Source organism: Lissotriton vulgaris, chromosome 3_1, assembly GCF_964263255.1.
Source record: "Lissotriton vulgaris chromosome 3_1, aLisVul1.2, whole genome shotgun sequence".
NCBI lineage: Eukaryota > Metazoa > Chordata > Amphibia > Caudata > Salamandridae > Lissotriton > Lissotriton vulgaris.
In genome coordinates this window covers 2098360963-2098387779 of record NC_141689.1, presented here as the reverse complement: position 1 = coordinate 2098387779, position 26817 = coordinate 2098360963, and the positions used below count along the sequence as shown (strand labels likewise).

The following is a 26817-nucleotide window of genomic DNA, read 5'->3' as shown; positions in this document are numbered from 1 at the left end:
CACAATTTAGGTCCCAAAAGTGAGAAAGACCTGCCCCCCATCCTAGATAGACTGATTTTTGGCACGCTGAAAAGACCCTGCGATGAGGATCTTAAACAGCGTGCAGGGAGGTAGGCATGCACCAGCAATTGGAGATATTTTGGGGCAGAGCCAAATTTAATTTTGTGCATGAAACTCCGAGTCTTAAACTTAACTCTATTTTCGACTCTGAGCCAGGGCAAGGTCTTCAGGTGGTGCTCAGACATGCGTTCTCTCCTATGACATTTACACAGCAGTCGAGCTGCAGCATTTTGTACTCGTTGGAGACTTCTCATAACAGCTTGTGATGACCCTAAGTAGAGAACGTTTCCGTAGTCAAGCCTCGAGGTAATGAGGGCATTGACTACAGACTTTTGTGTGTCTTCAGGTAACATCCATAGAATTTTTCTAAGCCATCTCAGGCTGGTGAAACACATGGCAGTGAGCTTGCTAACTTGAGACTGCATGGTAAGACCTTTGTCAATTATAAAGCCCAAGTTTCGCACTTGGTCGGATGGTGTGGGAAGAGGACCCATTTCTGAGGGCCAATGCCTAATACTCCACAAATCCGGATTTGGGCTGAGGATTAAAACCTCCATTTTGTCACCGTTAAGCTTCAACAGATTTGCCTTCATCCAAGTTGCAATTTTAGTAAGACCTGCCTGCAAGGGAGATGGCAAGTTTTGGTCTGTTTGAGAGAGAGAGAGAGAACAATATCTGAGAATCTTCCGCATAGGTGAACATGGTCAGACCTTCATCTTCAGCGATCAGCGCAAGTGGGGCCACATACAAATTGAAAAGCAAAGGGCTGAGCACCGAGCACTGGAGGACCCCATACGGGGACATATGGATACTTGAGGACCCAGTATTTGAATTGATCTGAAAGGATCTTTGAGTTAAAAATGAGGTGATCCAATCTAAGGCCTTGCCCCTCACACCAATGGCAGAGAGGGATTTTAACAGAATACTATGGGAAATGGTATCAAGCGCTGAGGTCGAGTAAAATCAGCGCAGCTGAGTCTCCTTTATCTATTAAATTTCGTAGAAATTCCGACACCCCCAGTAGGGTAGTTTTGGTCGAAAAACCCGGGCGAAAGCCTGACTGCGTAGAGTGGAAGATGTCGTTTACCTCTATGTAGTAGGCAAGATGACTATGAACATGCTTCTCCAAGAATTTGGAGAAGACAGGCAGTAAGGAAATAGGGCGAAAATTAGCCAGAATTTTAGGGTCGGCCGTCGGTTTTTCAACAATGGTGAAACCTTTGCATGTTTCCACATTTTGGGGACAGTGGCTGAAGTTGGGGACTGGTTTAAAACCTTGCAGATCACAGAGAGATGCTTAATGTCAAATTGCTTGAGGACTGAGATAGGGAGAGGGTCAACAGGAGAACCAGATTTCAGTTTCCAGATTTATCTTTTGAAGGTCTTGGACATTTAACTCCGGCCAGACAGGAGGGAGGAGGAATTTTCATGGTTAACATTTGTTTCAGTGAGCCCCAACTGTTGTTTTAAGATGTCAGAATAGATTGTTTCAATGTTATTTGTGAAGTAGTACGCCAATTCTTCACATTGGGCATCATTCAGAGGAAGGGGTGCAGCAATGGTTTTAGAACCCGCAAGTTCTTTGACTAGGTTAAATAAGGTTCTAGATTCATTAGTGGCTGCCGAAATGGTCTTTGCCACATAGCCAGCTCGAGCTGCGGCACAGTCTTTATGATAAAGCTTAAGCTCCCTTCTATAATTCAGGCCAGCTATTGGGGAGTAATCCTTCCTCCAGAGGCGCTCAAGACGTTTGCATTTGGACTTTACCGCTTTCAATGAATCATTAAACAATAACGCAGGGGTGTTATGTGCCTTGAGTTTCTTGTTCGTGAGTGGCAAACAGGTATCAATGGCCTCCTTGAGCCATCTATCCGTCATTCTAGCCTCTGTTTCCATGTCATTTGAGTCGTCAAACATATCATCTGGGACTGAATCTCTGGCTAATTTCAAGAGATTCATATTGAGTTTATTCCAGTTCCTGTGACCATACAGGGCTGTTAGGTTAGGGGGAACAGGAGTCTCAGGAGCCAAAAGATTAAAATATGTAAGGAAATGATCTGTCCAGTGAAGGGGCAGGGCAGGGAAGCATTGGAGCTGAGGAAGACTAGCAAAAATAATGTCTAATAAGTGGCCACCTTTTATGTGTGGCCCCGGTATTGCACAGAATAATATGCTTGGCTGCCAAGTCATTGATTACATTAATGGCTATATTGTTCTGTGGGTCATTCAGATGAATTTTTAGGTCACCTACTATCAGAAGGTTGCTAGAGTTCACCAAAAATGAGGCAACTAGATCAGAAAACTGAGACGTCCAGGTTTGTGCGGAACCAGGTGGTCGGTAAACTAATAAACCAGTCAGCGTGAAATTAGGAAGTAGTGAGTTTAAATAAGGCTAGCTCACAAGCATTCAAAGAAACTGGTTCCAGAGTGCATTGCAGTGATTCTTTAAAGATAATTGCTATCCCTCCCCCAGTTCTTTTGTTCTTTTAGGTCTATCCATTCTGACTATTACATAGTTTGGTAGCAGAGCTTCCGCAACATCTGGGCCTGCGCTGTCATTCAACCAGGTCTCAGTTAAAAACAAGGCATCTAATGTTTCGTCGGATAGAAGGTCATAGATGTTTCTTTTATGCTTTCTTGGGGACCGGCAATTTAAACTACCAAAGCGTCAAGTCCGCAGCGACTTGCAGCCGACTGTCTACATAACTGGGGAGTATCAAGCTGTAGATTACATGTGGAGCACGTGCTAGTGCATTTCTGATCATTCTGAAAAATCTTACATTCTTCATTAATTGATCCCCGAAGTGAATGCAACATGCTTGAGGAATAAACCTTTGTTATTGGGTCAATTTGGACAGAGGTCTTGGGGCCGTGGCCCAGTTGGGCGCAGACGGGCTCGCCTTTGGCGTGCCCGCTGCGCCGTCGGAAAGTGATGTTCATTTTATTGGCAGAGAGGAGGGTGGGAGGCAGCCAGCAACTAGAGCGCTCGCCCTGCCTTCCCCCCCCCAAGATGGCGTCCGCCCCTCTCTCGCACCAGCACCTTAATCGGCTGTGCGAGGAGTGGGTTCAAGGAAGAGGTAGGGACAGTTTTAATGTGCAAATAGCAATATTTCAAGGTGCCAGCAAGAAACACACAATTTTAAAAGAATAAAATTCGATCGTGACACAAAAGTGGAAATTGATTAAAAATAAACCTCAATTTAAACACAAGGTTCTGCCTGGCCTAGCAACCCCCGGCTTTCCGCCTCAAGGGTATACAACACCGTTGAGTGTTAGAGCAAAGTACATTGCCATAGAGTGCAGTGGCGTAGTGCTCTGTGTTGCAGAGTGGCATAGAGTGGAGTCCAGCAGAGCAGACTGGAGTGGCCTGTACTGCAGTGACGAAGATTGCAGTGGAGCAGAAAAAAATGGACATGGAGTGCATTGCTGCACGTGGTGTAGAGTGGAGTATGCATGGTGTGGCTAGCACACTGCCATTGCAGAAAACACATTTTCAGTTGAAATGACCATTACATTTGCATAGACATACTGTTTTACTAATAAAACGATACAGTGCACATGCGATAATGTGTGGAAATTGCATCACCTAGTGTATTGATTTGTTTTGATCATATTAAAAACATTTGTTTCCAACACACTTCGGATATAGCACAAAACATGCTTCATTTGTGCATTCATAATTCTGATATATATTGAAATGCTTGCACAGTTTATTTAAATGTTGTTGTGTTAGAAAAATAAACCTTCCTACCCCCAGTATCCAGAAAGATGGTCACATAAATTCTCTCACGTTAAAGTTAGAGAAAGAAAAGTAAACATCATGCTCCCTTCTGCGGAAGACCGAGCTGGACATTTAAAGTTTGGCTTTAAATGCACAGCGAATGTGAAAAGATTAGAACAATATTAACCGGCCTGTTTACAGAAACGAGTACTCGTGGAAGAATACAAGGAGAGTTGGAGTGAAAAAGCTTTGCTCCCTTGTAGAAAAACTCACCCTGGAGAGACTAAACCTCAAAGCCACTGGTAACCAACTGGCAGAATTAATTGCCAGGGAAGCTTTATGAATGTCCCCAAGATTTCTTTAGCATACCAGACAGCTGCAATGTCTGGTAGGGTTCGACCTAAAAATGTGTCCTCGGGGTTAGTGTAATTTTTTTATTCATGCAATCCCAGGACACATGATTAAAACCAGAGAATTACATGCTCTGACCTGTATGTTACGAACGGCCAACATGTTTCATTGCAAAACCTTTAGTTGTATTTTATCAGTGTGAGAGGTCTGCAGTATCACCCATTAGTTCAATATACAGTAGTGTTAAAAAAACAAGCATTTGTGATGCAAGAGGTCTTCAAGTTACACAGGTTTGAGCTATTGACATTGCAAATAATAATGCCTTTTATTTTTGCTTTTGTTTTTAAAACAAAAGGCATTGCCATTTACAATGCCAATAACTTAAACTTGCGTAAATGCGAGACCTATTGCATTACAAATGCTTGTTAAGACTGTGCCCTACAGCTCCTCTTGTAAAGTGAGGCAAAATGCACAGAAAAAGTAGAACGGTCTCCCATACTCTGTCACCACCTCATTAGCCTTACTAGCTGTTGTGAAGGGCATGTGCTGTCTACGTGCATCACGGCCACACTTTGCATAAGGTGCAAACACTTTAGGCAAGCTCTTAAATTATCCTGGCATAAAGATCACAAGAGCTAAGTTCTGAACCAGGAAGTAGCGTTTCAAAGGAGTGTGTGGCACTGCTTGAGTAGTTGAGCACAAACTACTCCAGATCATCAATTAACAGCAGTTGGGCCAGTGTGAACAACGTATTTACCTCTTCACACTATTTGTCGCTGATGAATCAGGATGTAGAGCCGATCTCAGAGCCTTTACTAGAAAGAAGACACAATTGAGGGTCTCAAAACATTTAACAGAATAATGTTTGACATACACGAAGCAGAATTTTAGATCCATTCACTCTTGAATAATATATTGTCCTGCAGGTAATCTCACAATACAAAGAACAAGCTGTCGCCATTGCTTGAATGAAAAAAAGAAAGTCTTACAGACTTAATGAAGGAGACAGTGTAACGCAGCAAGTAAAAGATCCAGTCCTGATGGGCAGTCACAAAAGGAGGCAGGGCTGTAACAAGGTGGGACTAAGCAGCCTCATTATCAATCGGAAGCCAGCATTTACCATGGACGATGACGCCAGCCAATGAAATATATGGGCAGAGCTTTCATGGCACTTCCACATCTTTCCCTACTACAATATGCCTCGCAGAGCGGTTAGCGCATGCGCTGCAACTGTAGGCTCGACCTAATGATACATGGCAGAAAAAAGGCATGAACCTAAAGTAGGTGTTTGCTTTAGGGCAGACAACAGTACTTTATCAATGAGTACCGTTTGTCCACCGGATGAACGCCTCCAGTGGACAGCTGTATCAGCTGCTGTTTAGTCATTGGCTTCATGACCACCTGAATGTACACAACCAATTAAATTAACTAAGTGCAAGGAAATAAATTCACTGACGGACCCCAAAAATTATCTGTAGTGCTTCTTCAGGACCGGAATGGGAAGGAAATGTGCCTACCCATCACCTCTGTTACACGAGGACCCCCTCTAAAATGGAGTTGCTGACTTTTTCAGGATTAAAATGATCACCCAACCCTGTAGATCAATCATTTTGTGCCCCATGGGTCAGCTGGAGGTTAGCGCACAGTTGCTAGGTGACTTCCACCCAAAGAGTGCGATAGACCTACCCTCCTCTGCTCGCCTAGATCTACAGGGTTGGACGATCATTTTAATTCGGAAAAAAGTAACAGCCATTCAGAGAGGCCCTCTTGCATTACATTATATGCATGGGGTATGCTCATTTCCCTCCCCATTCCGGTCCTGAAGAAGCACGCGAAACGTGATGACGCAGTTATACCTCACCTATACATATAGAGCTTCTCAGGTACATTATACCCCCCCATAGTAGCCTCACCATTTTTTTTCATTTTTAACTCGGTCAGGACAATCTTTTTGTTAAAGAATGATTTGATATCCTCTAGACAGTTTTAATTCACCTTTTTCAGTCACTGACACCCCACTTTTTGGACACCTTCATACTCGCACCTTTCATCAGAAATCATCAACAATAAAAGATCTCGGCCAAAGTGACACTTTGGGGGATCCCGTAAGGCATTGCAGCGCTGGCCCAACGAGGAGCACCCATCCGATGATGATGGATTACATCCCTAGGGGTGTGTGATGGCAACAAGGAATAGTTCATAGGATTGTTCTCTGCGTCCTGTCCACAACCTAGTTCTCTCTATCTATATGAACAGTACCCCCTTTGTTGAATCGACCTTTTTAAAGATGCCTGTTACCACAAGTGAGTCGCTGTGTTAAGGACTGAATAAGGTAGAGGGATGAAGTGGGTAATGCTAATTAATACTAGACTACCTAACTTAAGGTTCGATGCATGTGTGCTGTAGATACACATGCTGAGTAATCTCACGATGAAGCCCCGGGTCAATGCTGTAGTTTCGTCTAGCTTCTTCCAGCTGCGAAAAGTCCGGAAGATTGCCCGTTTTTGACCACTGAGGCCCTCACCCTAGTCCTGTTAGCTTTAGTCATCTCGAGGCTTGACTATGCCAATTCCCTTTATGCAGGTATCCCGGCCTATTTATTGAAGAGGCTGCTGCTCGTTTAGAACCAGGCTGCACGCCTCATCCATCATCAACCTAGGCACCAACATGTTAGTCCTTTTTTAAAGTCCCTCCACTGGCTCCCCGTGTCTGAGCGGTGCAAATTTAAGCTAGGTTGTACTATTTTTAAGTCCCTCGCCGGTGCGAGTCCATCTTTTATTTCTTCACTGCTACACCCTTATGTTCCCTCTCGTAATCTTCGTTCCTCTCACCAGGCCCTACTCAAGGTCCCGGTTTTTAAACGTAAGAAACATGGAGGATTGAGATTTTCAGTTCTTCCTCCTTTTTGGAATTCACTTCCTTTAAGCATTAGATCTGCCTCTCCCTATGCACGTTTTAGGTCCCTTCTCAAAACTCACTTGTTCTGTAATGCTTATCACTAACGCCTTTGTCCTGCGGACTGTTTTCCCCCTGTTGCTCGAGCGCCAAGAAACCGCTAGGTGTTAGTTGCGCTTTAGAAATAATTTTTACATTACATTACATTACATACTCATGCCATCTAGTGTTGGGTCTGGATGTTTGCAAGTTTTTCTTCGAAGAAGTCTTTCCTAGTCATGATGTAAGGTGACTCCTACTTTCGGTGATAGTGTGCATGGTCATCGACTCCATTGTTAGATTGTTTTTTTCCGCCATAGGGTTCAGAAGTGTATTGCTGTGCTCCGGTTTGTAACTGTTCTTTGGGTTCCCCTTGTCGTGCAATCTCCTTGAGCCTCGATGGTATTGTTTCATTTGCGTTTCCCACTTCTCCCCGTATCGTTTCTGCAATGGAATCAACTTTTTGATCAGAAAGCTTCCTGGGCGGCCTTCGGGCCTAACCTAACTAGGTCAGCTCTCAGTCGATGGATCAGACTCCACTTAAATTCTGTCCTCTGTGCAACTCGAAATATCCGTGCACTGATTCCCACGAAGTGTGCAATTTGTGCTGGTCTCCCGAGCACAAATAAAACTGCAACGCTTGCAGATCGTTTTGATCAAAGAAAACTGTGCACGATCATCGGGCTTGACATCAAGAGATACAGCGTCAAAGCATCAAAGACACGCAGTATATCTTCGATTAATATTCTGGCCAAAAAGACATCGAGGCATCGGCGGCAGTGGAGGAGGAAGCCTTCTCGAACAAGACTCAGACTTTAAGATAGAGATAGACCTCGAAGCCAAAGAACGGCCGCAGGGACATGGTGACATGAGTGCCGAAGACCCCTGTTCGAGGCATATGAGCTGCAGATTACACACTTTGCTTTGATCGCCACCCAGTGTTGGGCCTGGATGTTTGCAGTTTGTTGTTGTCCTGAATAGTTCTTTGGAAGTCACGAGATAGGTGACCACATTGTGCATGGGCATCGGCTCCATCCCCAGATTGCTTTTTTCCGCCATCGGACTCAGATGTGTTTCCTGAGCTCCGGTTTGGAACCGAATTTCCTTCGGTGCGAAATCTTTGCCCAGTTCGACGGTATTGTTTCGATCAGGCTCTACATCGACGCGATTCTTCACCACTTCGAAGTCTTCGATTCCGGTCGTCGACGAAGGCCTTCGGGCCTACCTATGCCTTACTCTCTGGCTCATGGAAAGGACTCCATTCAAGAAGTGTCCTCGATGTGGGTTGAAGTTTCCCCACACCGACCTACATGACGTGTGCAACCTTTGCCTCTCACCGGAGCACGAGGCCAAAGGCTGTTCAGCTTGTGCCTCATTCCTCTCCAAGAAGACAATTCGGGACTGACTAGCTCGACGAACAATGGCTCGCTCGTCAGCGTCGATCTCCGACGACATCTTTGAAGAGGGCGTTGACGTGCCAGAACACCAGCACGCCGAAGAGAGTACCAGCTCCTCTGATGCCATAGACTCCGATGTAGAGGACATCTCACCAGCTCAACGGGTCGTAAGTAAGAGTAAACCCCAACCCTTCCTCGACACCCTCAAACCTCGACACCCTCAAAAAGGCTTCTGTCACACCCTCCCCTTCGGGCCCGGGTGCACACCGAGAGACTGCTTCCCACTCCCCGCCTTCGGGCCCGGCAAAGAAGCCTACTAAGCCTTCAGGCGGCTCGGGCTCGATTCAGCCTATTCCCGGTGCCGATCCTATACCGACACCGAAGAAGAAGCCATCTTCCTCAACCACGCCGACTGTTGCTCCGACACCAAAGCACACGGCGCCGAAGACTGGCAGCGGCTCATCGATGCCGGAACTGCACTCGGAGCAGAGTAAAAACCCACCTAAAGCTCCAGATTCACACGCTTCAGAGCCGAAAAAACACCCGGAACCGAAAAAACATGTTCTGGTAAAAGACATTTCAAAAGGGCACACTTCTAAACCAAAAGACTGTAGCGGGAATTCCGTTTCCTACAGAACTATGTATAGAGACCTAGAACCTCGGTGAATTAGGATGGCCTAAAACTCACCTCAGTACCCAAAATCCACTTACCGAGCTAGCTACAGTGTCTTATTGGTCATAACAAACTCCCAATGTTTAGACAAACCAGAACATGAACTTGAAATACCTCGGGTATCGTGGAACACATGAACACTCTTTCGCTATATAATAATTTCAAACCAGAACTTGGAGTAAATGAGGACATATGTATATTTGAAATATTTATTTACTAATACAGAGTTCTCAAACGCAGTATCTTATATAACACTAGCAAACATATTATAAAAAACAAAGTTATCAGCATAGTTACTAGTCCATAGAAAGCAAACGGTGACAGCATACTAAGATGCTGTAATGAATAGGAATTTACAATACCTAATTCTCACCCTCCCTATTTAGCATAATATTTTATATCTATGAAGGTCTCATTTGGGTTTTACCAGGGCGGGCCCATACCTCAAAATCTCTGTGGCAGAGGATCACATCATCTTCCACCAGCTCTCTGCATGCGAAGCACATTAAGTGTGTTTTTGTGCGTTCAGCACAACAATATAAAACTCGCCTAGAGCCAGATTTTGGCAGCAGCATGTGTGTTATGTCTATAGGGGTGCGAAGATCAGACCTTACAACAACACTGGGTTAAGTTATCCGTGTAGCCTTCAGCACTCACTGTGCAGACAGAGTGCCGAACAAAACTGATATCAGAGCAATAACATATTATTTCTCAAGTAAATCACGAAGCTCTTCTGGGTTGAGAGCTAAAACAACAATTATGTGTTGTGTGCAAAAGTGAAGCAAGAAGGAAAAAAGGCGTTTAAACATTTAATAAACTCATGCTAACTTAACACAGTATGTAGAAAAGAAGTAGCTATATGACAAGACCCAAGACCAGCTACCGACTCGGTACCGAAAAAAAACCCGAATCGAAAACTTCGACCCCGAAGGATCTGCCCTATACAGAAGAAAATGGTACACCAGATCCTCATCAAAAAACTCTTGTAAAGGATCCTAAGGCTGGTCAACTAGCTTTCAGCTCGAAAAAGAGACCACTTGAGGCGCCAGCACCTGCTCCGCCAAAGAAGAGACATTGCAACCTCTCCATTAAGGGTCCCTTCTCCACCACCTCCCCATACTGTTCCTCCTCCTACACATCATTCGCCTACACCATCCACTAATCCAGACGATGATGTAGATACAGACTCTGATGACACAGGAGAGGACTGCACATGACCCAGCAGGGACCAATAGTCCCCCTCAGTCACCTAATCCATGGGATGATTACAACACCCCTGGTGTGCCTTACGTCCCACAAGATGATGTATATCCTTCCAGAACTTCCCCACCAGAGGACACTATAGGTTTTAACCTACTAGTCCAAAGAGCTGCCCAGTACAATGGGGTTGATTTACACACCGATACTGTGGAGGAAGATTTCCTATTAGACACTTTTGATAACACACAAAGGTCTACTGCCATTTTGCCAATGCTTAAGGTGCCATCAAGCACGCGGCAGAGGTTTTTAAGGGTCCTGTCAGGGCTAGGGTCCTCAACCCTCGCATTAAGAAAAAATATAAAGCTGCGCCTACAGATCCAGTTTACATTAAAGGTCCAGCACCGTTAGATTCTTTAGTAGTGTCTAATGCACATAAACGTGCTAATTCTCAGACATCAGGTGAAACCTCACCACCAGATAAAGAATCTAAGCTCCTTGACGCCTCCGGTAAATGAATAGGATAGTTACCTATGCTTTTCTGCCTCTCCCGCTCTTTCTGTGTGTTCGGTAACTCAGGCAAACATCCTCACACAGAATCATGGAGAAATCAAACATCCAAATCCCAAAGAACTGAACTTGGCAATCTGGCTCCTGAAGTCATAGTGTTTAGTTTACCACCAAACTGACTATTCTAAAGGAAGCAAGAAGGCATACAACCAGAGCTTGACATGCAGCAAAATGGAAAAGATTTGTTGTATTCTGTAATAACAACAAAATCAATCTTTCTGATGCTTCTTTGCAAAACATTATCTGTTATAATGAACAGCAAACTGGACTAGCTTACACATCTATAGTTCTATGCACCAACCCAAAATTCCTTCCCAAAGTATTTTCTGCTTTTCATATTAACCAATCGGTTGAGTTACCAGTCTTTTTTCCTCAATCTGATTCTGTAGCAGAACACGCTCTTTACACGCTTGATGTTAAAATAGCTTTACTGTACTACATAGATAGTACAAAAGACTTTTACAAAACAACTGTTTGTTTCATTTGCTCCACCTCACAAAGTTAATCTTATCTCTAAATCTAGTATTGCAAGATGGATTGTTGAATGCATTCAAACATGCTATGCTAAAGCTAAGAGAACTTTAACCATACCCCCAAGAGCGCATTCCACTCCCAAAATTGGGGCTTCCGCAGCCTTTTTAGGTAACATTCCTCAAGCTGACCTATGTAAGGCAGCTACATTGTCTACACCCCACACATTCACCAACCACTATTGTGTAGATGTGTTAGCACATCAACAGGCTAATGTAGGCCAAGCAGTACTTAAAACACTGTTCTAAACAACTGCAACATCTACATATTAGCCACCGCTTTGGGAGTATTTTGCTTTGTAGTCCATGTAAAGCATGTGTATCTACAGCACACAAGCCTCAAATGGATAATGTTACTTACCCAGCAAGCATCTGTTCTTTGCATGTAGAGCTGTAGATTCATATGCGCCCACCCGCCTCCCCGGCTGTATCAAATGAGCCCACTCGCCTCCCTGGGTACCTTTCAGTTTTTGCAGTTCTTCATTAGAAATTTATACACATGGACATCTCTATACTACACTTACTCCATTCTCACCCTCTTGCGGGAAAACAATCTAACAATGGAGTCGATGACCATGCGCACAATCACCGAAAGGTGGAGTCACCTTACCTCTTGACTAGGAAAGACTTCTTCGAAGAAAAACAACTTGCAAGCATCCAGACCTAACACTAGAAGGCAGGAGTATGCAAAGCATGTGAATCTACAGCTCGACAGGTCAAGAACAGATGCTTACTGGGTAAGTAACATTATCCTTATCTTACCGCCATTGTAGATCTTGATAAAACGCTAACATTGCATTGTCTTCATTGAAGATTGTCTCAGTCGCGTTAATTTTCTTTGATTTTAGGTGCGGACCTTTCAGATTATTTCAATTATGGTTTTAACGAGGATACTTGGAAGGCATACTGTGAAAAACAGAAGAGATTACGAATTGGACCAGAAGCATTACCTGTTACTTCAACAACAAATAAAATTTCGGTACAAGAATTAGAAATTCTTAAGGATTACTTCAGTTTCTCATATGCAGACATTCTGTGGAGCCTGATCATCCTGTTTGTATAGTTTTTAAAGTTTATAATTTCATTACTTTGTTGTGCAAAGTTAATGCTGTTTATTTTGATCTGAGAAGATTTCAGTTGTATAACATTTGTTGCTTAAAGTAACATAATACCACACCACTGTATTGTATCAATACAAACTTTAGTCATTTTAGTACCGGGAGGTAAATTGTCTTTAATTTATGAATGTTTTTTAAGTTCATGCATCCGAAATATTGCATTTTCTTTTGTGCAAATGCTTTTCTTAAAGTCTAGTTTTTATGATTATGTAGACCTTGTTATGCATTTTATATCTGCTCCATTATTGACTTCAGCAGAAGCTAAAGCCTAATAAAGAAACTTAAATTGAACTACAGAATTGAGGTTTTGATCGAGGGGCCAGCACAGTTGACTGTTGTGAAAAAATGTGGCAGATGTCCTGCTTTGTCTCAAATACAATCCTCTTAAAAAAAGAATTTCATTGAAAAACGTTGTCATTAAAACTGTATCATGATTGAAGAATGATTCCTCTGACCACCATAGCCATTACCATCTTTTCCAGCTATGCAATCACAAGATTGATGATAAGTACAGCACAGGAACAGGATGCATTTTCTAAATGTGATTTAGTTTAACTTTACCAAAATCTTTTAGAGAGTTTAGTTTATTCATTGTTGGAATTTCTACATAACATATTTCTGTCAGTACGAGAAGTGTGCATGCCTTGGGCATCTGCATAGCTATTAGGAAGAGGGTCTATCTTCACCTCAGGTGGAAGTCCTTCTCAATGCTTCATTGTTCTGATGCTTACTTCTACCTGCAGATTTCACTGCTTTTGAATACCCCAAAAAGCTCTCCTGCAATGGCTGGTGCTGCTCAGCTCTAGCAACATCTGGTTCCTCTGGACATGACATCACTCAGTCCGTATAAGAGCCATTTCGACACCCTGACATCATTTATCTTTTTTTGATATCTTTCTATAGTTCTCCCAAGGTGCTCTCAGTGGCACATTTTTTTTTTTTTGCTTGATAAAAGTTCATCGTGTTCATCAAGCTATGTCTACCTAACATGTCAGGCTTCAAACCCTATTGTTCCTGCCATGAAAATCTTTGTTTTGAACTCTCAAAGGGTTATTTTGTGGTGCTTGGAGCCTAAGCACAATTCACAGTAGTTATGTTAAACTCATTTATTATGCGCACAGATGCTCCAGCAAAGGTGCGTCCTGGTGCCCGACAAGGTAGCAACACAACACAACTGGACAGAATAAAAGGAAGGAACTAAGGGAACAAAAAAGTCTTTACAGCTCGGCGAAAGGAGAGCAAGTCCCTATGGGCTCGATTTTCAGGGGGAAGGGAATTCCACAGAACCGCCGCGCGTACTTGAAAGGATCGCCCGCCAGCTCGGGAGCGCTTGAAGCTGGGAACAACCGCAAGTTCAAGGTCCGAGGATCGTAAGGCCTGGACCGGGACATAGCGGGACAGGAGGTTAGAGAGAATCAGAGCAGGAGATCCCTTAAGGATTTTATAAGCTACACAGAGGACCTTGAACTGGATCCTTCGCGCAATTGGGAGCCAATGCAGGGCGTGCAGAGTATTAGTTGTGGGACAGAATCTAGGTAAGCCCACAACAGCTCGAGCCGCTGCATTCTGTACGCGCTGTAAGCGAGTGATTTCGGCCTGATTTAGCCCCACTAAAAGGGAGCTGGCATAATCCAGCCGAGAGATCAGTCGCCTGGATCACAAGTTGCCTGGTAGTGGCATCAAAGAATTTTAGTACGGGACGCAGTCCACGCAAGATGCCAAAGCAGCTGGCCGCCAAACGCTTGGTGTGACACACAAAGGAGAGAGATGGTAGTGTGGTCTCATGTACCCCAAAGTCAGTAGAAGGTCACTGCGCCGTTCCCCTTCTTGGGTGGCCAAATCACCCTCCGAGCCAGAGCTTAGTAGAAGTCACCCTAGCATCCGATCCAGCTTAGGCCTCCGTGTCAAGGAATTCACCCAAGCGGTGTTTTCACTGTTTCATAGCACCCATTCTCTGCCTGTTGTGCTCTTGTGCCCCTTGTAACCTGTGGGCCACCCTCCAGGATAACCGCTGCTGGGATCCCCACCACCCCACAGTTCCCACCACCACAGTATGACCAGCTGACTCCAGCTGGTGCCAGTTCCACTAGTAGCTCTTCTGCTGCCCCAGTGCCATCTCTGAAGCCACTTGCTTCAAGATCCATGCCAATGACTCTTGTGATCCTCATATGCTCAAGGAGGCAAATGCAAAGGTTAGTGGAGGAGGTCTGCTATAGGTAAGCGTCTAAGTGCAGGCCTTTGCTTATATTCTTGTACTATCAACATATGGATGACCACTTTAGCGTAGACTCTAACTACATCCAGAGTCTAAACTTCTTTTGGCATGACAATGACAGTAAGGTAGCCAATTTGCTCCCTCGTATTAACAGCAACACTGACTACCTAGCTCTCTAAAATGCCAGCGGTCTTGAGATCTATGCTTCCCCGGTAGTAGGAATTTGAATGCCCTTCGGAGCTGTCATCTGCTCAGGTGGTTGTGTTTATAGCAGCACTAAAGACTGCAGCGCCCGGTTTTGGCACCTATATAGGCACCGCACACTTCACTTCCGGCATGGCTGACTGAGCCAATCAACTCTACCTAACGGCATGCAGAGGCACTGCTCAAAATTTCCTGGATCCAGGCGAACGGCTGGGGAATATTCTACGGTAAGGAATATGTAGCTAGTTAGTTACTACCAGATAAGTCGTTACTGAAGATTAATAACTTATTTATTTTGCTGGCCATTCTGGTACGGGAAATACAACATGTGGTATGTCCGCAACAAGGGTAGTGTCAGCTCATGCCCTCTGCTGAGGAAGCCTGAAGACTGGTTGCAGGGTTAAGGAATATGGACCGTTGCCAACTATTTGACAGGCTCCTTAAGTGACATCCTGAAGGCATCGTCCTGCATGCCATTAGTGCCATCTGCATCCAGAGGTATGGTCCATCTTGGCTCTCTGGGGCACCCCTCCGATGGACCTCTTTGCCACTTTTGAGAAAATATGCCCTATATACTGTAATCTACTTTTTCCATTGCCACAAGCAATAGGGACGTGTCTTTCCCTTGCACAATGCATTTCCTCCCATTCCTCAGATTCCGTTAGTGCTGAGGAAACTGCCCTGCGATTTCTTGTAAGAGTAGTTATTACTCCTGCCTCCCCTTCTGCCCCAACTCAGTGTTGATCTTCTCTTGTATTTTCGAGGACAGTTTCTGTGGCGAATCTTTCAGATCTTTCGTCTTCATGCCTAGAGATTGAGTGGGGCAATTTCAGGTTTTTTTTTCATCTGCCGTCAGGGGTGGTGGACTTCATCTGGTCTACATGTTGCCCTCCTACAAACTATCTACTCTGCGTGTTGAGCCATTTTGCATCCTATTGTGCTGGGGATGTTGATCCTCTTGAGGCACATCAATCCGATGTTGTGCTTTGTGTTTTCTTTAGCCCAGCAAGGTTTGACACTGGACACTTTTTGAGGTTTGATTTCAGCTCTTTCAGTCTTTCTTCATCTACCAAACCATCTTTCACTAACCAAATCCCCGTTTGTGGTGAGGTTTCTCAAGGGGTTATTTCCCCCTTCACCATTAATTATGGTTTTGTGGGACCCTAATTTGGTTTTCATGTTTCTGGTGTGAACTCAATGTGAGCTCATGAATAGCTGCTAGTTGCAAGTGTTGACAATGAAGATTTTTTCTTGACTGTGGCGCCAGCTCAACATGTGAATGAACTAAAGGCATTGTGGGCCTACCACCAATTCAGGTCTTCATTTCCAGACTAGCCGGTTATGAGACCCTGTTCCTTGTGGACCACCCCATCACCCTGCCTACATTTTATCCCCCCACCTCATCCGACTGAGGAGGAAAGAGTCCATATGGGTTGTCATAGGGTGGACAGCTTTTAGACAGGATCCCAGAATTCTAGAATGGTGTTGAGCTATTGATAGATTGTTGGTGTCAAAGACCAGACTGCAATTTCGGATTTTATCTTCACCTGTACCAGGCACTCTGAAGTACACATGGATGGCCATTTTGCAAGATCTGTGTTGCAGAATTTTCTGGTGACGTCTTTTCAGACCCATCACCTGAGAGAGGCTATTTTATTTTTGGTTAAAAGGTGAGGAAACTATGTTGGCAGAAGTATCCATTAGAAGAACAAGTTGCTTACCTTCTGTAACAACCTTTCTGGTGGATACTCAACCTGCCCATTTCTCGCAGATCATACCCACTTCCCTGTTCTGAGCAGTGGTCTGAGTTATGTTAGTAATGCAAAATGTATATTTAGGCTCACAGCATAGCAATTTGTCATCTCATTGTTCCCCTCTCTGCCTCTTACATCGTGTAATAACTGGGGTGCAACTGATGGCAGGATGGCGCAAGATCACCATTAATACCCTCCCCAATAAAAAATTAGCTCCAACATCTCAAAAATCCTTCAAAGACTGGAAAAACATAAATCAGGATGACCTCAGAACAAACTTGGACCATACTCGCCCAATTGTGTCCACTGACCCCAATACGGCACTACAACAATTTCAGACTTGGTTGGGCCAGGCAACGAATCAATTAGTTCCCACCAAATTACTATCCAGAAACCGAGCTAAACCCACCGCCCCATGGTATACCGAGGAGTTAAGGCTACAAAAACAAACTAATAGGAACAAGGAAAGGCTTTGGAGGAAAACTTACGACACAGCTAGCAAAATTTGCTATAAAGATTCATTGGCGCTTTATAAAGCTATGATTATAAAGGCGAAAAAAGCTTTTTATTCAGACCAAATTTATAGAGCTAAAAATTCAAGCAGACAACTGTACCAAATTACCAAAACATTGTCAGGCAACACTCCTGACCTCATTCCTCCTCCTTCACAAGCATTGTGTGATTCTTTAGCCACCTTTTTCTTCACCAAGGTTGATGATATTTATCAAGCCTTCACTGCCAAATCACCTTCGATGAGCCACCTCCCCCACGGCACCTCCGGCTAATATTTTTCCCAGCTTTCAAGCAATCACAAGTGACCACATAAGAACAATCGTGTCATCAATCAAAACAGGATCTGCATTGGACCCCTGCCCTTTCTCAGTCCTCCCGCCTGTAATGGAGTCCATTATCCCAGTAATCACACAAGTCTGCAATTCCATTCTGCTTTCAGGGATATATCCGGACTCGTTAAAAAATACCTTACTAAACCCCTATTAAAAAAACCTTCACTTGATAAAAACGGACTGAAAAACTATAGGCCCATTGCGAGTCTCCCGTTCGTAGCTAAAGTAATTGAAAAGGCTATGAACTCCCAATTATCGGAATACATTGAAAAACATCACCTCCTGGACGATACTCAATTCGGTTTTCGGAAGTACCACGGGACCGAAACAGCCTTGATTAAGGCTGCTGATGATGTCAGGGCAATCAGGGATCAAGGTGGGACAGCGATCCTGGTTATGCTGGATCTATCCGCAGCTTTCGACACGGTCGACCATACCATCTTAGTTGACCGTGTCGGAAAGCTCGGCATCTGTCAGTCCGCCAGAGACCTGCTTGCGTCTTTTCTGGCTAGAAGAACTCAAGCGGTCACCTTAGGACCTTTCCAATCGGCGCAACTTTCGTCACCATGTGGAGTTCCCCAAGGCTCATCCCTTAGTCCGACACTATTTAACATCTATGTGTCGGACCTTGCTAATGTCATCAAAGCACACTGGATGAGCCTGACCTCCTATGCTGACGACACGCAGTTGGTATTAGCCATCAAAGGCGATGGAGATCTAGTGGCAAAGAAATTAAAAAATGGAATGTTTGACATAGGAGAATGGATGGCTACCAACTGTTTAAAATTGAACTCAGAAAAAACTGAGGTAGTTATCTTTTCTTTGGACCCCTTCTCCCAGCCTGGCCATCCTGTTGGTGGCCAGAAGCCTTTGGCACCCCCATCCCCCCCCCCCCCCCGAGCCCGACAGCCAAAGTCAGGATTTTAGGAGTCATTTTCGACGGACCCAATTTTATGGATCATGCAAATAAAACAGTAACCACAGCCCATCACAAACTGAAAATGATCAGAAAAATTCGCCCTTTTCTCCCGGAGACAGCCATCAAAACATTGGTCAGCTCCTTAGTTCTGTCAACTCTGGACTACTGCAACGGTTTATTTCTCAATGCACAGTCCAGAGCCATAAGGAAACTACAATCCATACAAAATGCGGCAGCAAGTCTGCTCTCTGGGAAGACCAAATACGAGCCCATATCAAAAATCATAAAGGAATACCATTGGCTGACGATCCGGAACAGAATACATTTCAAGTCCTTATGTATAGTTTACAAGGCACTCAATAATCAAGGACCACATTTTCTGAAAGACCAACTCCAATTCTACAAACCTAGTAGATTGCTTCGTTCTGCCACCCTCAACCAGCTAGTCATTCCACGCTCCAAAACAGTGTCTTGGGGCGATCGCCGCTTTTTAGTAGCAGCTCCTAAATTGTGGAATACTCTCCCCCAAAATATCAGGTTGAGTCCTTCCCTTCTTCATTTCCGTAAACTTTTAAAGACCTGGCTGTTCGACCAATAATTCCCCACTACTCTCTCTAGTTCTCCGTTCTACAAGTAAGTGCATTCTCAGCGCCGAGACGCCTGCGGGTATTTGTCGCGCTTTAGAAATGTCAAAAATAAATAAATAAATTGTAGGGTGGCGCATCAATGACTTAAGTGATGTTACACTGGAAGAATGTGAATTTGTTATGGAGCTGAGCACCACATATTCAATGCACAGGGGAGCTGTTGCAAGTTTCTTCAGATCAAGTTTGAAACTTGGATATATTCTAAAGGCGGGGAATCTACATGTAGTGTATCTACCATGAAGATTGATACTTAATGTATGTAATTTGTTCATTGGGGCTTCTGAAGGCCACTGTTCTGAAATAGATTTCTTTTTAAAGGTTTCGGTTAAGGATTTCAAAGCGGTCTATGAGGATATATTAGTATTGTGGGTGGACCAAGTATCAGTTATTTCTGTGATCTGACTTGGTTAGATAATGAAAAGGGTTTTATTTGGTAAACAAACTATAATAAGGCAGTTTACATTTGTGTTTAACCTCCTAGCTAATTACAATACATCTTATCATTTTCATGGGTCTCCCTTTACCTTTTCTGACAGCAGGGATAGGTGTTATATATCCTGTTCTGTTTTATGTTTTTGTAAGTGTTTATTAGTTTGTTACAGGCATAATGAAGGCCAAGAATAACAAAAAGGAACAGACATAAGAAAATATTAGAACAAGCATTTACAATGCAATGGTCTCGGCATTATTAAAGGTAGAGCTATTGGCATTGCTCATGACTTTTTTTTCATTTTTTTTTTTAAACCTAAATAAATGGTATTGTCATTTACAATGGCAATAGGTGAGCATTAGAGAGTAGTAGAGAGTATTTGCGGACACAGAGCCACACACACACATACAGAGACGCACACGCGCACGCGCAAACGCACGCACACACAGACATAGAGCCAAGCAGAAACACACAGACATAGAGCCAAGCAGAAACACACAGACCTAGCCAAGCAGAAACACACACACACACAGAGCCACGCACACACACAGGCAGAGCCACGCACACACACAGGCAGAGCCACGCACACACACAGGCAGAGCCACGCACACACACAGGCAGATCCACGCACACACACAGGCAGATCCACGCACACACACAGGCAGATCCACGCACACACACAGACAGACATTATCCCTCTTTCAGCCGATTGAACCCTCGCAAACAGCAGAGCTATCCCTCCCTTTGTGCAACAACAGAGTTATCCCTTCTTCAGCTGATGAGGCTCTCACTCAATGCAGAGAGCACAGCTGTCCCTCGCTGGTAGAGCCCTTGTCCACTCTAGAGAGCAGATCTATCTCTACTTTCAGAATGGCCCCAGAGTTATCCCTCCTTCAGCTGATTGAACCCTCGCTCACCGCAGGAAGCAGAGCTACCCCTCCCTTGTGAAAAACATGCCTCTTCTTCACGGTCACCTGACTTAGCCCTAGCCCGGGTCCCAGAGAGCACAGCGAGCCCTCCCATTTGAGACGACGGGCATCACGTTTCCAGGTGACGGAACCCTCGCTCCCTGCAGACAGCAGAGCTATCCCTCGCCTGGCCACAGACAGCAGAACTATGTCTTGCTCCGCTGATGTACCCCTAGGGAGGCACATTCATGTCCCCAGGAACTGAGGACACAGGGAGGCACAGGTACCGAGGACAGGTGGGGACACAGATACAGAGGACACAGGAAGACACAGGGTACAGAGGACAGGGAAAACACAGGGTTCTGTGGACACAGGGAGGCACAGGTACTGAGGACAGGTGGGGACACAGATACAGAGGACACAGGAAGACACAGGGTACAGAGGAAAACACAGGGTTCTGTGGACACAGGGGAGACACAGGTATAAGGAGCAGTAAGACAGATACAGAGGACACACAATAGCACGGGTACTGATGACACAGGCAGACACAGATACTGAGGACACAGCAAGACACAGGTACAGCAGACACAGGTACTGAGCATACAGGAAGACAGTTACCGAGGACACAGGAAGACACGGGTACTGAGGACACAGCAAGATACAGGTACTGAGGACACAGAGACACAGGTACTGAAGACATGTGGAGACATATGTATTGAGGACACAGAGAAACACCGGTACTGAGGACTCGGGAAGACACGGGTACTGAGGACACAGGGAAACACAGGTACTGAAAACACGTGGAGACACGTACTAAGGACAAAGCAATACATAGGTATTGATGACACAGGAAGACATGGGTACTGAGGACACGGAGACACGGGTACTGAGGACACAGGGAGACACGGGTACTGATGACACAGGGAGACACGGGTACTGAGGACACAGGGAGAGACAGGTACTGATGACACAGGGAGACACAGGTACTGAGGACACAGGTAGACCTGGGTACTGAGAACACAGGGAGACACGGGTACTGAGGACACAGGAAGACACGGGCACTGAGGACACAGGAAGACACGGGTACTGAGGACACAGGAAGACACGGGTACTGAGGACACAGGAAGACACGGGTACTGAGGACACAGGAAGACACGGGTACTGAGGACACAGTAAGACACGGGTACTGATGACATAGGGAGACACGGGTACTGAGGACACAGGTAGACAAGGGTACTGAGGACACAGGGAGAGACAGGTACTGATGACACAGGGAGACACAGGTACTGAGGACACAGGAAGACCTGGGTACTGAGAACACAGGGAGACACGGGTACTGATGACACAGGGAGACACGGGTACTGAGGACACAGGAAGACACGGGTACTGAGGACACAGGGAGACACGGGTACTGAGGACACAGGGAGACACGGGTACTGAGGACACAGGGAGACACGGGTACTGAGGACACAGGGAGACACGGGTACTGAGGACACAGGGAGACACGGGTACTGAGGACACAGGGAGACACGGGTACTGATGACACAGGGAGACACGGGTACTGAGGACACAGGTACTGAAGACATGTGAAGACATATGTACTGAGGACACAGAGAAACACCGGTACTGAGGACTCGGGAAGACACGGGTACTGAGGACACAGGGAAACACAGGTACTGAAAACACGTGGAGACACGTACTGAGGACAAAGCAATACATAGGTATTGATGACACAGGAAGACATGGGTACTGAGGACACGGAGACACGGGTACTGAGGACACAGGGAGACACGGGTACTGATGACACAGGGAGACACGGGTACTGATGACACAGGGAGACACGGGTACTGATGACACAGGGAGACACGGGTACTGAGGACACAGGGAGAGACACGGGTACTGAGGACACAGGGAGACACCGGTACTGATGACACAGGGAGACACAGGTACTGAGGACACAGGAAGACCTGGGTACTGAGGACACAGGGAGACACGGGTACTGAGGACACAGGGAGACACGGGTACTGAGGACACAGGAAGACATGGGTACTGAGGACACAGGAAGACACGGGTACTGAGGACACAGGAAGACACGGGTACTGAGGACACAGGAAGACACGGGTACTGAGGACACAGGAAGACACGGGTACTGAGGACACAGGAAGACACGGGTACTGAGGACACAGTAAGACACGGGTACTGAGGACACAGTAAGACACGGGTACTGAGGACACAGTAAGACACGGGTACTGAGGACACAGTAAGACACGGGTACTGATGACACAGGAAGACACCGGTACTGAGGACACAGGAAGACACCGGTACTGAGGACACAGGAAGACACCGGTACTGAGGACACAGGGAGACACGGGTACTGAGGACACAGGTACTGATGACACAGGGAGACACAGGTACTGAGGACACAGGGAGACACGGGTACTGAGGACACAGGGAGACACGGGTACTGAGGACACAGGGAGACACGGGTACTGAGGACACAGGGAGACACGGGTACTGAGGACACAGGGAGACACGGGTACTGAGGACACAGGGAGACACGGGTACTGAGGACATAGGGAGACACGGGTACTGAGGACATAGGGAGACACGGGTACTGAGGACACAGGGAGACACGGGTACTGAGGACACAGGAAGACACGGGTACCTAGAATACAGGGAGACACAGGCACTGAAGACATAGGAAGCTGCGGGTACCAAGCATGGCGGGCCGAGGCGCACACACGGAGTTATATCGGTTGGTTAAAACCAGGCTGAAGGACACAGGGACAGCAGAGTCTAGAGCTAAAGAAATGGGGTATAACCGGAACGTGTATGTCCCAAGTACTGAGAGAGGGAATCACGAAGCCCTGGTGGCACCAGGCTCATAAGACCCTGCGCCAGGAAGAGCACTTCCAGACAAGACTCCGAACCGAGCCATGCGCTGCTCTGCCGTGTGGAAGGGCTCACCTGTACACATAACACAAACATCCATACACACTTGCTCACACGCAGCCACGTGGGGCAGTGGAAGGGCACAAACCCCTTCACCTGTCCAAGTCATCGCGTGCACAGCTGACGGGGGCGAGGTGGGGGGCTTCAGACCTGAAGCCTCCTGCAGGAATGACCGCACTGACACAACTCAGGACACTATTCCCACTCACGAGTGAGGACCGAAGGTCATAGGATTAACCCTCACCCCTTTGAAACCGTAGGGGCACCCTGATCCTACAATTGTGCCGCAGATTGAGAGTGAAGACCCACTGCCCACGGGTCCCCTCTGCCAGAATCACCCCAGCCATCAGTCTGCACTTAAGCACCTCGAGGCCAAGGAGCGGGTGAACTCTGCTCTTTACAAGTTCACATAGCATGCCACCGCCAGCTGCCAACATCTGCTGCTTGCCTCAGGTGCCGCCCCTGCACCCCAGGGTTTACCGGCTAACCTGCTGACTTTGGGACCCGGGCTGCCGTCCTGGTCTTGGCACCTGGACTGAGATGTGTGATTCTAGGCTGATCACTTAATATGGAACTGTGCAGTTTTCACTGGTAGGTTCCCACTTGATATACACAACTTTGTGTCACATCCCAATCAATGTACAGTGCCACGTTAGCTGGGTTAGTGCCATATGATTGACAATACTTGCTTATCAACCCCGCTCGCTACTCTCCCAGGAGCCGGGCAGGTTCCCAGCCCTTCTATGTGTCCATCTACTAAGTGCACTGACTGTAGAGAGACAGACCCAGGGCTGCCTACTGTCCTGGGACGTACCCATACTTCTAAACCGTGACAGTTTGCCATGTACCCCACAGCCTGCTTGTCACACTCCTGTGTGTGTGTGTGTGTGTGTGCTCCACCTATTCCATGCCTGGGCTGAGACAGATCTCTGCTTCTGTACTCTGCACAGAGCTGAACCATAGTCAGCGCAGGAACTGGTACCTATAGAGCTTAGAAACAGCAAAAATCAGGATATCAAGCGCTATTTAAAAACATGTTATTGGTATTAATTGCCTGATGCGTTCCTGTGCAGCTAGGCACAGACACAGCAGAGAGGGCAGCTGGCTGGAACCTTAGTGTTGTTTCTGGAGGAGTGAAGGGGTGCAGTACCCAGGGCACAAGGACGGGGGGAGGGGTGGGACTTATCAACAAATATCGGTGCTTAAATACAGAAAACACAAGAGACAAACCTGTCACCATCCAGCCTTTACTCTCAATAGACCTTACTGACATATCTGTAAGAGTGATGATCTTTTTGCAGACTTAGTATCCTCAAAAAAGAGGGTGACAGACACTCACCACACCAAGAGGAGTTGACGAGTATCACTAGCTCTTTCTACACCCTAGCACGACCACAACATCCATCGATAGCTGGCAAGCCCCTCCCAACAATGCCCTCTTCACATTTGCTGCACCGCGTGGCGGCGACAAGTTCCTCCCTGTCACCCTCTAAGGGTAGCCTCCCTCTTCTCACTCCTCCATGGGATGCCATACGTCACGACTCGCGATCCCTCGCCCCTCTCAGCAGGATGCCCACTTCCCCTCACTCCTCTGTGTGTGGCGGGACGTTTCTCTCACCCTTTCCCTGATGCCCTCGCCTCCACTCTCCAGAAGATGCTTGCTCCCTCCAACCCACACCACGATATTGTGCCCTGCCCGCAGACCTTGAAGACATCCCCGTAGGTGCCGCTGCCCACCCTCTGGAAGAGCTCGTAGTCCCGCAGGGGGTCCTGCAGGGACACGTCCCGCAGCTGCAGCAAAGGGGGCCCCGGGGGGCCACTCATGGCCCGAGAGCCGCTGGTTCCGTTTCCTCTGGGCCGCTGTCACAGAGCAGCAGGAAGAACAACAGAGGGAGGGCGGGGGAGCCGAGATCCCGGAGGCGGGGACCACGAGGCCTGGCCCACAGCACAGCCCCAGCACGCCCACTGTGCCGCCCTGCCCGGTCCCAGCAGCTAAGCCAGCCCCGTACATCTGCCCAGGCCCGGTACAGTGCACTACCCCTGGTAGCGGCAGGCCGAGACAGGATCTCCAGGCTGTGGCAGAGTCAACTGCTGTTAGAACGCTGGAGTACTCTGCTGCGCAGCTTGCTAATGACAGTGCAAGGAATAAAACACGTCAGCCTAAAATGCACCAACACATACAATCTTCACTCATCACTTGCTCGCGGAACGAGTTATGTTATCCTTGTGGAAAAGGGGATGTTTGTGTGAATTCTCCGAGCCTAGATATTTAGATTAAACATGAACAGCAGCCCTGGGTACACTTGATCATCATGTTGTTTACATCCAACAAGCACGGGCATCACTCCCCTGCAGGGCCAACAACTAGCTACAAACAGAGCTAGTTAGAATCCATCCAGCACCACCCGCTGTTACAGATGCAGGCGATTCTCTGCGCAGAAAACACAAAGGCCCAGCGGGAGCAACGACAGACTGCAGCCGCACCGCCCCCTCCAGCAGCAGCACGGTTCTGTCTCTCTCCTAGCCTCCCGCCCCTCTCACCTGGCAGAAACGCTTGCAGTATGACACCGTGGCTGCCTTGCACGCTGCTTGCTCCCGCAGCCGGGTCTCCAAGCCTCGTAGGGTTTTTCATAAATGCTGCACCAACTCCGGTGGCATCCTCCTCTTGTTGTCGTCTTTGGCTCCCGGATCCGGTTCGCCCTCCCCGTCCGCCATCTTCCCTCTCCCAAACAGCGCGTAGGCAAACACGTCATGCGGCAAACAAGCGCCCCTCTTGATAATGTGTCTACTAGAGGAAATGCATCTGAAAGTAGCATAGAACACCAAATGGAAGGACACGCGTGACACTGATAACAAGTCCGAACATCGGAGCTGGTTCTCACAACAACAAAGGGGGGCGGGATACAAAACCACGGACAGCGGGAGGGGGGCGGGATACAACGGGAACAAAAAGACACGGACAGCGGGAGGGGGCGGGGAAAAAGACGGAGAGAACGAGGAAAGAGCAGCCTACCTCAACTTTACTAGCAGGAAAATGGCGGCCTCAAGCTTCAGGAATTTTTCGGATTTGGGGGCGTGTTCGGTGTTCAGAATGGGCGTGGCCTAAAAGTGGAAAGAAGAACACCGAACACACCTCCAAATCCGAAAAGGACGGAGCCTATTCGTAGGGACAGCTCTCTCTTCCAATGGCTGGCCTACGTTTACAATGGAAGAGAGGCAAAAAGAGAGGCGGGACTAATCGTACTACTAAGACTCATTAAATCTCGGTACTTCCGGTTCTGCTGAACCGGATAGTACCTCGACCTAAAAACGTCTGAGGTAACAATGTCAATGTAGTCTTCAAACAAGCAGCTGAAACATAATCCCCCTCACTCGGCATCACCCCAAACAAT

General features: G+C 46.7%; 1 protein-coding gene across 2 annotated transcripts in view; it reads left to right on the top strand.

Annotated features, from left to right (window-relative positions):
- The window catches only part of FIP1L1 (factor interacting with PAPOLA and CPSF1), a 604847-nt gene that overhangs the window by 247578 nt on the left and 330452 nt on the right, over positions 1–26817 (top strand). For both annotated transcript variants that reach the window (XM_086962650.1, XM_086962648.1), the window contains exon 7: positions 12282–12412. In XM_086962650.1, the coding sequence (XP_086818776.1) occupies positions 12282–12412 (131 nt within the window). The remainder of the gene's footprint in view (positions 1–12281; positions 12413–26817) is intronic.